The 16,329-nt window shown below is 37.4% G+C and overlaps 2 protein-coding genes across 8 annotated transcripts; one reads left to right on the top strand and one right to left on the bottom strand.

Annotated features, from left to right (window-relative positions):
• Positions 1–516: 516 nt before the first annotated feature.
• LOC104732158 (protein NETWORKED 1B) lies at positions 517–7,138 on the top strand. 7 transcript variants are annotated; one of them, XM_010451691.3, is made up of 6 exons: positions 850–1,010; positions 1,134–1,223; positions 1,362–1,440; positions 1,519–1,742; positions 1,840–5,843; positions 5,941–7,138. In XM_010451691.3, exons 4-6 carry the CDS (start codon positions 1,643–1,645, stop codon positions 6,958–6,960), a joined length of 5,124 nt encoding a protein of 1,707 aa, XP_010449993.2. In that variant the 5' UTR covers positions 850–1,010; positions 1,134–1,223; positions 1,362–1,440; positions 1,519–1,642; the 3' UTR covers positions 6,961–7,138. The 7 variants fall into 7 exon arrangements, with proteins under 7 accessions (XP_010449991.2, XP_010449995.2, XP_010449992.2 ...); XM_010451689.2 differs by lacking the exons at positions 850–1,010; positions 1,134–1,223 and adding an exon at positions 517–793; XM_010451693.2 differs by lacking the exons at positions 850–1,010; positions 1,134–1,223 and adding an exon at positions 554–793 and having other exon boundaries at positions 1,603–1,742.
• A 37-nt stretch (positions 7,139–7,175) lies between these two features.
• On the bottom strand, positions 7,176–11,203 carry LOC104732160 (protein tesmin/TSO1-like CXC 2). Its single transcript, XM_087478199.1, has 9 exons — positions 10,644–11,203; positions 9,293–9,976; positions 8,840–9,201; positions 8,678–8,749; positions 8,416–8,596; positions 8,233–8,328; positions 8,070–8,136; positions 7,833–7,983; positions 7,176–7,753 (listed from the first exon to the last, which is right to left on the bottom strand). Exons 1-9 carry the CDS (start codon positions 10,704–10,706, stop codon positions 7,378–7,380), a joined length of 2,052 nt encoding a protein of 683 aa, XP_087334325.1. The 5' UTR covers positions 10,707–11,203; the 3' UTR covers positions 7,176–7,377.
• Positions 11,204–16,329: the final 5,126 nt, after the last annotated feature.

Here is a 16,329-nt window from a genome sequence, read left to right as displayed (position 1 = left end):
GACTTTGGGGAAAGTCTACCTTTGTAATCTCTTTAACCTGTTGAACCTTGGAATCTCAATTCCTTTCCTCTGTATTGTTTCTATTTGAATGAATGGAAACCTACCTTTAATAAAAAAAAAAAAAAAAACAATAATACCATCAATTTACCATTTTAGAATAAAAATCAAATAAGATATTCTGAATATATATATTTATAAATATGACATGTACATTCACGATTATAATGAGTTAATGACTGTATTTAAAGTGGACACATATGTCGTATGTTGAACAGTTTGATCTGTAAGAGATATATGTTAATGTCACATTGCCTCTATCTGCATACTAAAGTCTTTCATATTTAAATCCTATCAGATTGCCGACACATAAGAATCCTTTTTTTCTTTCTTTCACTAAAACCATACATTATAAAGATAAAAAAATTTCCACAAATTTCGTTAAAACACCAGATTATGAAGAAAACAAAAACGTTTAATTTTCTATGAATTAATTACAAAATGACAGCGAGATAAAGAAGAGTCCAAAAGGTGTTGTCGACAAAAAAAAAAAGGCAAGAAAAATCATTAAAAAATCGGATATTTTACTGGTATTGAGAGGAGCCAATCATACTAATCATTCTCTTGTCACGCAGAGCAGGGCAGCGAAGAGAGAGAGAGAATGAATGTTGTGTTGTGTCTCTGTGTGTGTCTCTCCATCGATGGCTGCAACTGAAGAGACAATATATTGACTTACAATATCTTGGCAGCTTTGGGGTTCTTTATTTTTTAACCCTTTGTATATATTTCTTGTTCAGTAAGTTTTTTTTTCTGATCCTTTACAAATTTCTCTAAGAACAATCGTTTTCGCTTGATGTTTCAGTCTTAATCTTTGTGTCGCTGTTGCTTGCACTCATCTCCCAGTTTTTTCTCCTGAATTTTGATAAAGTTCTTCCTTTGCAAATTTTGTTGCTACCCATTTCATATTTCTGGCAACTTTCATATGAAAAACTTCACTCTTGTTTGGTGTGTATGTAAGTTTGATTAGTTTTGTTCCCAAAGCTTGACATTTTGTTATTTGCTGTATCCATTATTGGTGGGTAATGAATGATGAACTTATCTGTCTTTGTGATACATATTTTTATTTTTATTTTAAGTCTGCAGTTTCCAGTTTCTACCAACTCAATTCTATTGAGCTATGCTTCTGATCCTTATTTTCTTATGAATCAACCAAAACAAAAAGACTGGTTTTTTCCCCCTTTTCTCCCAAGTCTTGATTGTGTTTTGTTATTAACTATGCATTGAAGTAACTCATGTTTGTATCTTTGTCTATATTCTTGAATTTGTCTCTGACAATGGTTAGTTTTTTTTTTCTTCTTCTTCAGGAAGATCCACTGTTTATATTTCTTATATAAGGATACCAAAGTGATTATTCAGCATTTGGTGCAAAACCACAGGGCAAAGGTTTGTTTTGCAATAAGAAAACTATTTGAAGCTTAAGTAACTTTACTTTGGTTGTTTGACAGACTTGCTTTGTTTCAGTATTGTAGAGTTTTTAGTTTCTAGAATACTAGTTGGTAAATCAAAGGGATCAAGCATTTTGACTTTTGATCTTGCTGGAATAAGGATCCAACCCATTCTTTGAGCTTCTTGCACCCGCGCTGCTATGGCCAATTTGTCCCAGTCAGAATCCAGACGGTTGTACTCATGGTGGTGGGATAGTCACATTCCCAAAAACTCAAAATGGATTCAGGATAATCTTGCAGGTCTCCTATATATATCTTCTTGCATATGTGTGTTCATATAGATACTGTGCCTTTTGGACATTTATCCAACAGGTAATATTTGTTTGTGCTGAACCAGATATGGATTCCAAAGTCAAGACAATGATAAAGCTCATCGAAGCGGATGCAGATTCGTTTGCAAGACGGGCAGACATGTATTTCAAGAAACGTCCAGAGCTCATGAAACTGGTGGAAGAGCTATACAGAGCTTATCGTGCTTTAGCTGAGAGGTATGATCATACAACAGTGGAGCTTCGGCGTGCGCATAAAGTCATGGTTGAGGCGTTTCCTAACCAGATTCCTTCCGGTATGATTGAGGATTCTGCATCATCTTCTTCTGAGCCTTATACAGAAGACTTACAAAAGGGTGGTGCCACAAGTGAAAAGAGTCTAAGTCAGGTGAATAATTTATGTGGAACTTTTGATTCTCACGAAGCAGATTCTGAAGTTGAAAGCTTAAAGGAAACATTGCTTGAGCTTCAGACTGAAAAGGAGGCTTTGAATCTCCAATATCAGCTAACCTTGAATAAACTATCTAAATTCGAAAAAGAACTCAACGATGCTCAAAAGGATGTTAGAGGATTTGATGAACGTGCTTGCAAAGCTGAGATTGAGATTAAAATACTCAAAGAATCACTTGCAAAGCTAGAGGTCGAGAGGGATACATGGCTTTTTCAGTATAATCAATCCATGGATAAAATAGCAGATTTGGAAGCATCGGTTGCTCATGAGCAAGAATGTGCGAAGGGGGTTGCTGACCAAGCATCTGAAGCAGAAAGGGAAGCCATGAGTCTCAAGCAAGAGCTTTCTAGATTGCAATCTGAGAAGGAGGCTGGCTTATTCCGATACAATAAATGCCTTGAGTTGATATCTGTTTTAGAGAAGAAAATTAGAGATGCTGAGGAGAGTATTAAAATCTTCAGGGACCAATCTGAACAAGCAGAAAATGAAATCAAAGCTTTGAAACAAGAACTTCTTAAGTTGAATGAAGTGAATGAAGACTTGAGTGTTCGATATCAGCAGTGTTTGGAGACAATATCAAATTTAGAAAAAGAAGTATCTCATGCTCAAGATAATGCCAAAAAACTGAGCAGTGAAGTTCTTGCAGGCGCTGCAAAGATAAAGACTGTGGAGGAACAGTGCGCTGTTTTGGAGAGCTTCAATCAAACTCTGAAGGTAGAAGCAGACAATCTAGTGCACAAATTGTCAGTTAAAGATCAAGAACTTGTCCAGAAGGAAAATGAGCTTGAAAAGCTTCAAGCTCTAATGCAAGAAGAACAATTGCGGTTTTTAGAACTTGGAGATAGCCTGCGAGATTTGGAGAGTTTGCATTCTCAATCTCAAGAGGAACAGAAGGTTCTCACCTTGGAACTTCAAAGAAGGATTCAAATGTTGAAAGAACTGGAGATGCGCAATCACAAGTTGGAAGGTGACATCAGCTCAGTTGAAGAAGAAAACCGAAACTTAAGTGAAGTAAATAACACTTCTATGATCTCCTTCGAGACTCAGAAAAATGAGATCTCTTGCTTGAAGAAGATGAAAGAAAAGCTCGAGGAAGAAGTTGCGAAACAGATGAACCAGAGCAGTGCTCTTCAAGTAGAGATTCATTATGTGAAGAGTAATATTGACAACATGAATAAGAGATACCAAAACTTAATTGATCAAGTGAGGCTCACAGGTTTTGATCCTCAATCTCTTTCCTACTCCGTGAAGAAACTACAAGACGAGAACTCGAAGCTGATCGAGTTATGCACCAATCAGAGAGATGAAAAAAATGCTGTTGCAGGAAAGCTATGTGAAATGGACAGCATTCTAAAGAGGAATGCTGATTTGGAGAAATTTCTTGTGGAATCAAACACCAAACTAGACGGTTCCAGGGAGAAAGCAAAGGATCTGCAAGAGAGATGTGAGTCTTTACAAGGAGACAAATCTGAGGCTTCTGCTGAGAGAGCTAACTTTTTCTCCCAGTTGCAAATCATGACTGCAAATATGCAGAAGCTCTTGGAAAAGAACTCTTTATTAGAGAGTTCCCTTTCTGTTGCAAACGTTGAGCTTACAAGTCTAAGAGATAAGTCAAAGTACTTTGAAGATTTCATCCTAATGCTCAAAAATGATAAGTCTGAACTTATGAAGGAAAGAGAATCTCTTGTCTCTCAACTGTATAAGGTTGAGGAGAAGCTAGGAGTCTTGGAGAAGAAGTATACAGAACTGGAAGTAAAATATGCCGATTCACTGAGCGATAATAAGGTCAAAAACCATCAAGTAGAAGAGTTACAGGTCTCGCTTGCCGCTGAGAAGCAGGAGAGTGCTAATTACAAACGATCAACCGAAAGCAGATTAGCAGATCTTCAGAAGAATGTGAGCTATCTTCGAGAAGAGTGTCGCTCCAGGAAAAGAGAGTATGAGGAAGAGCTAGACAGAGTTGTAAACAAACAAGTCGAGATCTTCATCTTGCAAAAGCTTATAGAAGATCTGGAGCAGAAGAATTTTTCTCTCTTGGTTGAGTGTCAGAAGCATGTAGAAGCTTCGGAATTCTCAGAGAAACTTATCTCTGAACTGGAAAATGAGAATCTCGAGCAGCAGATGGAAGCAGAAATATTTTTGGACGAGATTGATAGCTTGAGGGGTGTAATTTATCAAGTGATAAAGGCACTCCAAGTTGAAGCAGATTGTAAGAATTCAGAACAGAAGATTGCTAAAGACCAACCTTCTGTTTCACTTGTTTTGGGAGAGATTGATGGTCTAAAATGTTCACTTTCCAGCGCTGAATATGAGATGCAGCGGCTTGTAGTTGAGAACTCAGTGCTCTTATCTCTACTTGGACAATTCCTGTCCGACGGTTTGGTGCTCGAATCGGAGAAGAACATCGTCGAAAAAGATCTAAAGACTATAGTACAGCAGTGTGGAATGCTAGAAAAGGACAAGCAAGAGCTATTGGAGACGAACCGGTTGTTAAAATCAAAACTGATCAGAAGAGAGCAACAAGAGCAAGAGCTGAGAGCTGAACTGCAAACGGAGCATCTAAAGTTTGAGAGTTTGCATAAGTCATACATGGTTTTGCAACAAGATTATTCGTATACACTCAATGATAACAAAAGTTTGCTTCTGAAATTCTCAGAACTTAAAGATGGAATGTGTGTAGTTGAGGAAGATAATGATGCAATTCTTCAGGAAGCTGTTGCTTTGAGTAACATGTGTGAGGTTTACAAATCCTTTGGGTCTGGAATGGCTGATGAGGTTGAAAGTTTTGTTGAAGCTATGAGAAGATTACAAGAAATTAGTACAGGCCTGAAGCACAAGGTTGAGACACTGGAGGAAAGGTTAAAAGGTAAAGCGGAAGAAAGTCAAGGTCTTAAAAAGATGATAGAGAAGTTACAGGAAGGCATTGAAGAAGACAACTTCTTAAATGGGCTCTTGGATCATCAGGTTTGTAGTGTAGACAAAATCTTGGAACGTAGGGAAATGGAAATTCTAGAAGCAGAGCATGTGCTTAAGGCTACACACACTGCAAATGAAGAACTGCACAAAGAGGTTGAGGAGCTGAGGAAAGACTGTGAAAAATCAAGACAAATGAGAGGGAACTTAGAGAGGCAGATTTCCGAATTGTCAGATGTTACTGGAAAACAGGAGGAAGAGATTAATAAACTTAACACTATGAATGAGAATTTGGAGTCAGAGGTAGATTTCTTACACGAAGAAATCCAACGACAGCAAGTTCGAGAGGAGTACCTGAGTTTTGAGCTGCAAGAGAAAAGCAATGAGATTGAACTTTGGGATGCTGAAGCGACATCTTTCTACTTTGATTTTCATATCTCAGCTGTCCGTGAACTCATTCTTGAGAACAAAGTTAATGAACTCACAAGAGTTTGTGAAAATCTCAATGGTGAAGTTGTTACAAAAACGACGAAGATAAACCAGATGAAAGAAACAATTGGCTTTTTGGAGTCTCAAGTGACTGAGCTGAAGAGTAAACTGTCAGCTTATGATCCTGTGGTAGCATCTTTGGCAGGAGATGTAAAATCCCTTGAGAAAAGTACTCAGGCTTTAACGAAATTTCCTGCAACAGCCTATCAACAGAGAGAGGTAAACTTTCCCACTCATTCATGGATTTCAAATGTTAAAACTCATCTTTCTAGCTGCCCCGGTCTTGATGAATTCTAAACCCTTCCATTTTCTTCAGGGAGACAATCTGGAAGAAGCTGTCTGTCAAGAGACTGAAGAAAGTGGCAGTGCCACCAATCCATGCAATGGAATTGTGATTCTGAAGGAAACTAAACCTAGTAACAAAGAAAAAGGCAGGCTTACAAGGCAAAGAACACGAAGCGCCTCCCACAAAAGCAGATTGAAGATTGAAAATATACAACTTGATGACAAGTTCTCTGGTGAATCCAGACAGCCAAGATTGAGGCCTCGGATGACCGAGGTGAAGAATGGATTATCAATGAAAGACATTCCTCATGATCTAGTCACAGACTCCCAGATCTGTGGCAGAAGCCAGGGAACTAGTTGTCGTTCCAATGAGATGTTTGAGTTTTGGGACGAATCTGATGAATCAGAGACCAGCATAAACTTTCTCATCAACTGTAACGAACCACAGAGGCCATTGAACTCCCGTCTCCGTCGCTTAAGCCGGAATCCCTCTATAGAATCTGAGAAGGCAGTTGGTGTTGTTGACAAGGCAGAGTTATCTAGAAACATCGAAGACAAGGCAAAGATTATGGAGAGACTCTTGTCTGATTCAAGGAGACTGTCTAGTCTCCGGATTAGTCTAACAGATTTGAAAAGCAAGCTGGATATGAATGAGAAACAAGGAAGATTCAGCAACGCTGATTTGGTTATAGTGAAGAGACAGTTGAAAGAAATGGAAGAATCTGTCTTGCAGCTTGAAAACACAAACGAGATTCTGTCAAAGGAAATTGAGGAGACCGGAGATGCCAGAGATATATACAGAAAGGTGGTCGTGGAGAAGTCAAGAAACGGGTCTGAGAAGATAGAGCAGCTGCAAAATAAATTGCAGAACATAGAGCAAGCAGTGCTGAAGCTTGAAGATGGCACAAAAAGCAAAGGAAGCAAAATGCTTTCAGAGACTAGGACAGTGATTCTTTTGAGAGACATTATTCACAAGAGCGGGAAAAGAACTGCAAGAAAGAAGAAAAACCGGTTCTGCGGGTGTATAAGATCTTCAACTAATGAAGAGTAGGGTTGTTTCATAAGGTAATAACATATAGTCTTTCATAGACTATCGTAAAGATATTCACTGAAATGACTCTAGTAGTATTGTATGGTATGGTTTTTGTAGCAATTAGCGTAAGATGTATTTTAAAATAAAGCTAGAGCTGGGGTTGAATGAGTAAATGGCAGCACTCGGATTTTCAGAATATGTTTCAATACCTCTTCAGCTTCAGTGGACAAGAATTTCAAAAGAAGAAACCTATATATTACAAGAAATGTTTGGTTTGTGTTGTGAAGAACATGATGGATTGACATCTTTATTACACAACCACTAAACTACAGACATAAAGTGTGCTAAGTGCTAACTTACTACCAACTAGAAGTTGACTTTTATCATCTTGAAAAAGATTCAAAGAATTTTCATAGGTACATCAACCAAATGGCTTCAGTGTTGGGGAGTGAGAGAAGGAAACGATGGAATTGACTGCAGTATCAGTTTCCTCCCGCCACTTCTTCTCCCTGAGATTGAACCTGAGCTAGATGATTCCATATGAGGAGGAGAGACCCTCTTTCCGTTGGGAGAGACACTCTTGATGTTAGGTATAGGGGAGTGGATGAGAACCTCAGGCATATCTTCCGCTCTATCATCTGCGACATTCTCGAATGGCTTCTCCCTCCGGGATTGAGTCAAATTAATGTCTGGTTTTCTTATATACTGACTGTCAAATATCCCTGAGGAAGAACCACCTCCAAGAAGAGACTGTGGAGGAGGCATTCTGTTCTTTGATGATGAGAAAGGTAGTAATTGAACCAACTCTTGTCTTCAAAAAAAATAACAAATACAGCTTTTCAGGTGATATAAACTCACATCAAAACTCCTTCTTAAACTTGAGATTTTACCTGTAATCTGGCGTTGGTGTCGTAGGTAGAGCAGAACTCGCTTCCTTTCTCATTAAAAACTCTGTCTTCTGTTGGCTTTTGGCTGTTCTGTTTTTCTCAGATGTTTCATTTTCATCCTCTTGTTCAGCTTCCATGTCAGAAATGGAAGACCCTGAGATATACATTCAGTAGAATCAGAACCAGAAAGAGAACTTAAGAGGTTATTAGTAATGAAAACTCAGAAGCAGAGAAGCTAACCATCTTTGCGGCCGAATTTGTTCTTACATCCTTCACATCTACAGTTTATGGAACATCCCACACCACCCTTTACAGAAAAATCAGACCAAAATATAGTAATCAGACCAAAGGAAGTTAACTACAGAGATCCACTGGAAGTACATCGATGGCAGAAAATAAAAACCTGATAGCATTCACAGTATTTTTTCAGACAGTTTGATTTCTTGCAGTTGCAGCCACGTTTATGGCGAGCAGAAGCTGGAGTTTTGCTTGCATCATCCTGTGTGTCATTTTAATATTATTATCACTTCAAGCAAGATAGATGGATTGATGTAAAGTACTAAAAGGATAGGGAAAAAGATCATACCCCGGTTTCAAGAACGGAGTCAGAGTTCCTAATGACTTTAGGAGCAAATGCAAGTGGATTCCGAGATTCAATCTGTTTGCGAGTAGCCAATACAGTATCTTCATGAATAGGCTTGTTGAAGCAGTCTATACATGAACATGGCTCTATGCAATAGACTCCAGCAGCAAAACATTCACAGTAACTGCACACAAACCATCAAGAGACTCAAAACACCAAACCTTTTTTTAGCCAAAGATCAAAAGAAGTGGAACTTGGAGCTTACAGTTTCAAACACTTGGACTTCTTGCAATTGCATCGCTTACACGAGTCGCCTTCTCCAGAATCCAACTTAACCCTGTGTGTTTATTTATAATGCCAACAGTTATTAAGACAGAAAATAAAAGTAATCTACAGAGATTAGTTATTCTCAGAGCAACAAACTTACCTCTTCTTCTTAGGGCTGCTCAAATTCAACTCTTGCAATGCTGGTTCAACGGGAACATCTTGATCTGCATCTTCCCGGGTTTCATTTTCTGTTTGGTCCAAAGTTTCTTGCAATGTACTAGAGATGGAGCTTTGTAAACCCACTTGTATATTCCCAGAACATGAGTAGTCCTGAGTTACATTGGTTTTACAATCCTTTGAGGACATTGCAATTGCATTTAAATGAAGACCAATACTCGGTACAATACATCTCGACGAAGATTCACAAGCCGCGGTGTTGTTCTCACTCAATGTTTGCTTATTCCCCGGCATCTCAAAGTCCAGGCAGCGTCTTCTTATACCACGGTGCAAGAATGAAACAGCCTATCATACACAAAACAAACAACAGTTTCAGAGATAGTAATCATTACAAAACACTGAAGATAACTAATAGAGATATCATTCCTGAGTTAACCTCATAAGGAATCGCATCTGAGGACTCTGGTTTCTTGTTTGCATCGGGCTGCATTGTTTGCATTCCCACACCAGTGTTAAAACGTGCTTCGGAGGTTGAAGCTCTCTGCATCATAAAGCATCTAAAAGCCTCTGAAGCATCAGGTGAGTCGAAGATTAAAAGCTCAGAAGCATCTGAAATCAAACTTTCCCAATCAGGAGTTTCGGTTTTCCCTTGAACATTATCATACATCTTCTGCTGCAGCTCCGTTCCTGAACCCTCACAAGAACCATTCCCTCCTTGAGTAGGAGCGTACGGGACAAGCGAAAGTTCGGTAGTACTATCTCTACCACAGGGTGAAGCAACTGGACTACTAGGATTCGTTTGTGGCAGCACCATTTCAACTGAAGCTTCCTCTGGCTTGGAAGCATCATCAACGTTGACATCTTTTGTATCTTCTGCTGACACTGATTCATTAGAAGCAGACTCGTCTTCTCGGAATTCAACGGGATTGGTAGGGTGAGAAGAAGAAGAGTTGTGAGTCTTGAAGAACCTGGACTCTTTGTGAGAAGAAGTAAGGTGTGGTGAGGTGAAAACAGAAGGAGGGGAAGTGAAATTCAAAGAGCTAAACTGGTGAGGGTTTTGAATGGATTTGACTGGTCTTATTGGAGACAAACTGTTAATGTAGTTGAACACTGGTGAATCCTGCATTTTCAGACAACACACACAAAAACAAAGGGGAGAATTATGAATCTTTTTTTATAATAATGTAATTAAGGTCACAGATTCCAAATTTAAGAATATAAAAAAAAAAAACAGAACAGATTCCAAATTGGGGATATGATTGATTAGATCCTTAACACTTCACTATGAAAATTAAACAACTGAAACCGTAAAAGTAAAGCAAATCTAAAAAATTGCTTACATTATGAAACTTTTTTTTGGTATATTAAGGTAAAAGCAAAAGTAGAGATTTTGAAGTGAATTGGAGATAACTGATGATCATAATTAACAACACTTCAGTCAGTGTTAAAAGTGACCAAACTGAAACCGTCAAAGTCAAACAAATCTAAAACCAGTTACAGTTGTGTTCTGTCTTTGAACTAACTGCATTGACTTCAAACACAAAACCAATAACTTTTAAAAAAAAAAAACAAATGAATTGAAAAAAATTGGTACATTAAACCTTTGAAATCTGGATTTGCATAACAATAACAAAGTAAAAAAAATTCAGAGATGGACACCAAATTTTTTGAGAATTGGCACCATTAAAACCCAAAAAAAAAAAACATTTATTAAAAAAGAAAACAAAACACAGAACTTTGACCAAAACTATCTATAATTAAGTTTTAAAAGAGAGAAAAAAGAAAACCTCAAATCTGGATTTGGAAATTGGAGTTCCGATCTGGGCGATACTCTTCTGAGGCGTATCCATTTTCCAACACACAAACAAAAACAAAATCACATCCACTCACACAACACACAAAACACACACACTCTCTCTCTCTTTCTTATCTCTGATGAATATTTAACTTTCTCTCTCTCTCTCTCTCTTACTACGACTTATTATTAGTAAAAGAAGATGAAGGAGGAGAGATATTCAAACAAGAGCAAAGGCGGGAAATGGGGACTATTTGTCAGAAACAAGACCCACCACCACTTCTCCCAACTTTTGCCCTAACACCTGTCTCTCTTTCTCTGTATTTTATACAACAAGTGTCTCCCCCCTCTATATATGTATGTATAAATAATTTATGTATTTGTATAAGTAAGTGAATAATGAATCTTTGATACTTTGCTTTGTCTGCAATCTAGTAGCCCCAACCCAACTAATAAGTACAGTAATATACTCCCTCGATTCCTAAAACCCCTTTTAATAAAGTAACGGACACCAGTTTTTTTCCTTTTCTTTTCCTTTTTTCTTTTCTCTCTTTTATTTTATTATTTATTATTGCAAAGATAAATATTAATAAAATAAGGAATTATGGGAATTAGTAGTTTACAGTTTACACAGTTCTATTTATTCACTGCTGCTGCTTCTCTTTTGTTTGCATGCAATAAAAAATCTGATTTCCTCTCTTTTCTTAATTGGTTTATCTACAATGCGATTTTCCACTAATAAAGAATAAGTCTTTGTTTTTATAATGTTGAAAAAAAAAAGCAAGTCTTAGTTTGCCACTAATAAAGAATAGGTCTTTGTTTTTGATAATGTTGAAAGAAGGAAAAAAACAAGTCTTCATTTATAATTAAAGACTATAAATTTCATGCAAAAAATATATATATACTCCATGTAGGCTAGTATAGTAGTAGTAGTAGTAGTAGTATTAGTACGTTCTTTTTTATAATAACGATAAAGGTTTTACCCGAAATAAGTCATGCACGTTTCACGTTTGTTAGGGGAGACTTGGTATGAAGAAGATTAAATAAAAAGACTGTGACTGACAGAGAGGATAGTTAAAAGGAGCACATTCATAAGGCTAAAACTGGGAGAATTATCTCCTGTTAAAGAAAGATCCACTGAAATAATCTGCTAATCACGAGACAGCTTTTATGGTCAAATTATTCAGAATAATAATAATTAATGACTAATAACGCTAAATAAAATCAAGTATATTATTGCTTAAAATTGCCTTTTCTTGTCATAAACATTCTTGTACCAATCTGTTTGACTAAAATAATTTTCGCTATTTATGATTACTTTGTAATATCTGAACACGCCTCTAACAAATGTAAGATGAAGAAATCAATAAGAACATGATTGCATGCATTTTTTTTTTTTTTTTATAATATTTTTTCTATACCAAAACTGTTATCCATGTGAGTCATATATGTGACCAGGGCCGGCTCAACTTTTTTTGGGACCTGCTGCCCAATTTTTATTTTTTTCCCCAAAACTAAGGTTATAGTTGCTGATATGCTCAAATTAAACCCTAGAGCTACTCTCTCAAATTAAGAGATCAATGCAGTACTTAGGGGTCGAATTCCACAAGGACTCAAGACTACACAATAAATTATAGAGTTTTATAATTATGCTAAACAAATTGATTTAAATAAAGATAAGCAATGCAAAAATATTAAATAAAACTGTTGTAAATTCAGAAGATCAAAAAGCTAGGCTTAGGGAATTCCTCAGGAAATTATGAAATATTAAATCAATCAATAAATTAGGATTCAAACAATTAAGAACAGATCTAGAACTCTAAACTTTTGGTAAATTAAATCAGTTCTCACTGCAAATAATATCTAAATTTAAAACCAGAAAATCCAAATCTCTTTGTAAAATTCTAGGTAATAAATCAGCAATAAAATCAGGTTTAGATTGTTCACAAAATTATTAAATCAAATCTCTTTGCAAGAAATAATTTTGCTCATCAAAAGGTTTTATCAGGAAAACAATTATATTCTCATATCAATTTATTTTCCTAAGGTATTAATTCTAGATGGCCAATCAAGGATTAATATGAAGAACAACCTAAGATGAAGATCTAGCAAGATAAAGAATCATAAATAATCAGATCTAATAATTCATAAAATCCCTGTGAAAAACCCTAAACCTAACAAGCAAACTACTCAGACATAATCAATGAAGAACAAAACATGATTCTGAATAATAAGCAATTGAAATTAAAAGAGTAAGGAAGGAGTTTAAGAATTCTTCTCTCAAAGCAGTTCAGATCTCTCTCCCAAAAGACTCTCTAAAAATCTCACAGGGTTTTGCTCTCAAAAGTTGCAGAGAAAAATAAAGCTTTCTAGAATAAAAATTAAGGGTTTGGAAAACCTAAAAACTATATATATATGTCCTAAAACACGTCAGGGACTTGTGTTGCAAATATGGAAAACTTCGGGCAATTTTGTAAAACTTCCAAATTTGAAGACTTGTCTCGATTTGCAATGGGTGTCGACCGATGCTCTTCTAGTGTCGATCGATGCCCTTCGTATAATCAGACTTCAAATTGATTCTTCGAGATTTATGCTCCAAAACAATCCAAATTGCTCCATTTCGCTCCTTTCATGCTAAAAACCTGTAAAGACTCAAAAACAATCTAGAAACAAATGAAAAGACACTAAAAGACTCCTTATATCATGGTTAAAAACCATAAAAACCATGATATATCAACTCCCCCAGACTTAGCCTTTGCTTGCCCTCAAGCAAAACAGAAACTTAGACCTGTGAAAGAGGTTTGAAAACAGGGAACTCACTCAACTGCATGATGATTCTTATTCACACTCTTCATTTACCTGACTCAAGAACTTACTTCTTATACTTAACCATGATAAGCATCAACATTCCTTACTCAAATCCCACAATCCTTTGGAATCTCTGAAATCTCCATTGTCATCTCATTAGTCAATATTAAAGCACAAATAAGGTAAATTCTTACCTTGGGTGTATTGATCAGTGACATATGGACTCTCTTCAGGCCAAGACATTCTTCTTACATCTCCTTTCCTCTCCCTTTTCTCACTTCCATTTTTTTTCTTTTCTCTCTTTTCTTATTTTTTTTTTCTTCTAATCAAAGGTGTAAGCGAATACCGGGGTCATCGGTAATTTACCTACCTCTCGCTTCTAAGCTTTGTGTGATCATTTGACTCAAGAGTAGAATAATGAGGTCACAAGTAATTTACCTACCTCTCTAAACTGATCAAAATCATCTCATCTTTTATTCTTTTTTTTTTACTTAAAGCACTGAAGGGAAGAGAGAGGGGAGACATACTTTGAAAAATTGCACTGTCTTGTATGGCCCAAAGAAGAAGTCTAGTCCACTGATTTCCAACCCCAAAGTAAGAGATTAAGTCCGGTTAAAATCCTGATAAAGATTGAGACAACGTTAGATCAATCAGATATCCATTGAATAAGGGCTTTCAGGATTGTTGATAAGGCTCATAGTCTTTCTAAGCTTCAGTTCTGAGATTAAATATAAACAAATAATCATTAGAGTGTTAGCCAAATAAGAGAAATCATTAATCAAGATCATAATTCCCAAAGACAAAAAGAAAAAATTTGAAAAATTTGATTCAAACTTTATGGTTTTGACTGACACAACTGAAACTCAAAAACAGAAAATATAGTTAGTAACTAACCTCCCCCAGACTTAAACAACACTGTCCCCAGTGTTATCAAGTAAGAGGAAAGCAAAAATAAAATAAAATAAATAAAAATCAAAAGCAAAAGAAAAAGAAAAACCTACCAGTGGGTTGCCTCCCACTAAGCGCTTGTTTTCAGTCATTAGCTTGACTGTGTTGGAGCTCATGCATCTGGAGGATCAGAACATGGCATTGAAGTCCTCTTCATCCAAGGTGGTGTATAAGCTTTAGGTGCATGAGGCTTGCCAAGGATGTTAGGAACAAGACCAGGGTGGGATTTAGGGATGGTTGTGCTTCTCTTATGTCCTGCAAAATCATCAACAGAAGAAACAAGCACTCTACGATAATCTCGTGGCTTGGTTAACTGTAAAACAGTTTTTGTAGCTTTGAAGGTCTTATTGATGATAGGAGGAAGTTTAGGAGAAGGAGATGTGTACCTTTGCCTTACCTGAGGGCTCTGGAGTGTGGATTGATGACTCTTCTGTTTGGGAACAGGTTTCTGACTTGGAGCATCAGTTTTGGAGCTGTTCTGTCTCGGTCGTGGAGGGGTGTCGATCGATACCCTCTTGGTGGCATCGATCGACACTGAGCCTGATGCTCGTGTTGCAGAAACTTTTTCAACAGAAAAAGTCTGTCCATCAATAGTAGAAGCCCTCCTCAGCTTATCCATCTCGAAATTCAAACTCAAACCATCCACATTTAGTGCTATGTGTCCCTTCTTCACATCAATGATGGCACCAGCTGTAGCCAAGAAAGATCTTCCTAAGATGAGAGGATCTTTAGGCTCCTGATCATACTTCAGCACCACAAAGTCAGTGGGAATCATGAAGTTGCCAACCTTAACTGGAATATCCTCTAAAACACCTTCAGGAGTTCTTCGGGAGCGATCAGCCAAGATAAGAGAAATCTGAGTTGGCTTGAATTCTGTCATCCCAAGTCTCACAGCAACAGAATGTGGCATCAAGTTGATGCTAGAACCAAGGTCACAAAGTGAGTGTGCAAACCTTCCTGTAGAGATAGAGCAATCAAGTACAAAGCTTCCAGGATCTGGTAACTTCTTAGCAGTCTTACATTGAATGATTGCACTCACTTCCTTAGAGACAACCACCTCCTGATTCTTCTCTTTCTTCCTCTGTACAGGCTGGTTCAACAGAATTGCACTGACATCTTTTGTAAGAAGTGCTCCTTCTTCAGGGCTCAAACCATTGGATACCATTCTCCTCACATACCGCTTAAGAGGTGGTGAAAGCTTTACTGCATCAATTAAAGGCATCTCAATCATTACCTTGTCCATCATTGCTTTGCATCTAGCTTCCTCCATCTCTTGCTTAGACTTTCTTGGCTTGGGAAAAGGAACCTTAGGCTTGTAGACCCTTTCAACTGTTGGAACCTGAGATTTCGCAGCTTCTGGTTCCGTCTGAGAAGAGTGTCGATCGACACCCAGGTGGTGTCGATCGATGCCATCATCTGGATCCGACAGATTGGCCGATTTTTCTCCTTGTTCTGCAGAAAACATTTCACCATCATCTTCATCTCTCACTGATATGGCATTGCAAGCATGTCTGGGGTTTGACTCAGTTCTTGCTAGAAGATAATTCTCTTGCCTTTTTACAGACCCAGCAGTCTGTGCAACTTGAACTTCCAGCTTCTTAACATGAACATTTAATGCTTCTATCTTCCCATTCAGCTCAGTGTAGACATTGTCAATCTTTCCATTGAATGTCACTGTCAGATTCTCTTGTCCCTGAAGAATCTGCTCGAGCATGGCTTCCATTCTATTCTCAGAAGAAGTCTGTGGAGGCGGAGACTGATAGGATGAGTTCCCATAAGTCCTTGTGAAGTTGCTCCCTTGTTGCTGCTTCTGGTAGTCCGGTTTGGGAATGTAGCCTGAAGAGTTCCCACTGTAAGGCCTGTGGCCTTGCTGATTGCCAAATCTCTGACCTTGATTGCCATATACAAAGTTGGCATCTGCT

The sequence above is a fragment of the Camelina sativa genome, chromosome 12 (assembly GCF_030686135.1).
Source record: "Camelina sativa cultivar CO46 ecotype springtype chromosome 12, ASM3068613v1".
Taxonomy (NCBI): domain Eukaryota; kingdom Viridiplantae; phylum Streptophyta; class Magnoliopsida; order Brassicales; family Brassicaceae; genus Camelina; species Camelina sativa.
Note: the sequence above shows the minus strand (reverse complement) of the source record. Positions and strands in the feature narration are given on the sequence as shown.

Coding starts and splice junctions, on each gene's coding strand:
- LOC104732158 (XM_010451689.2), top strand. CDS start 1,643: ATGGCCAATTTGTCCCAGTCAGAATCCAGACGGTTGTACTCATGGTGG. Junction 1,743..1,839: donor GATTCAGGATAATCTTGCAG/GTCTCCTATATA, acceptor GTGCTGAACCAG/ATATGGATTCCAAAGTCAAG. Junction 5,844..5,940: donor CAGCCTATCAACAGAGAGAG/GTAAACTTTCCC, acceptor CATTTTCTTCAG/GGAGACAATCTGGAAGAAGC.
- LOC104732160 (XM_087478199.1), bottom strand. CDS start 10,706: ATGGATACGCCTCAGAAGAGTATCGCCCAGATCGGAACTCCAATTTCC. Junction 8,329..8,415: donor ACTCCGTTCTTGAAACCGGG/GTATGATCTTTT, acceptor AATGACACACAG/GATGATGCAAGCAAAACTCC. Junction 7,754..7,832: donor ACACCAACGCCAGATTACAG/GTAAAATCTCAA, acceptor TTTTTTTTGAAG/ACAAGAGTTGGTTCAATTAC.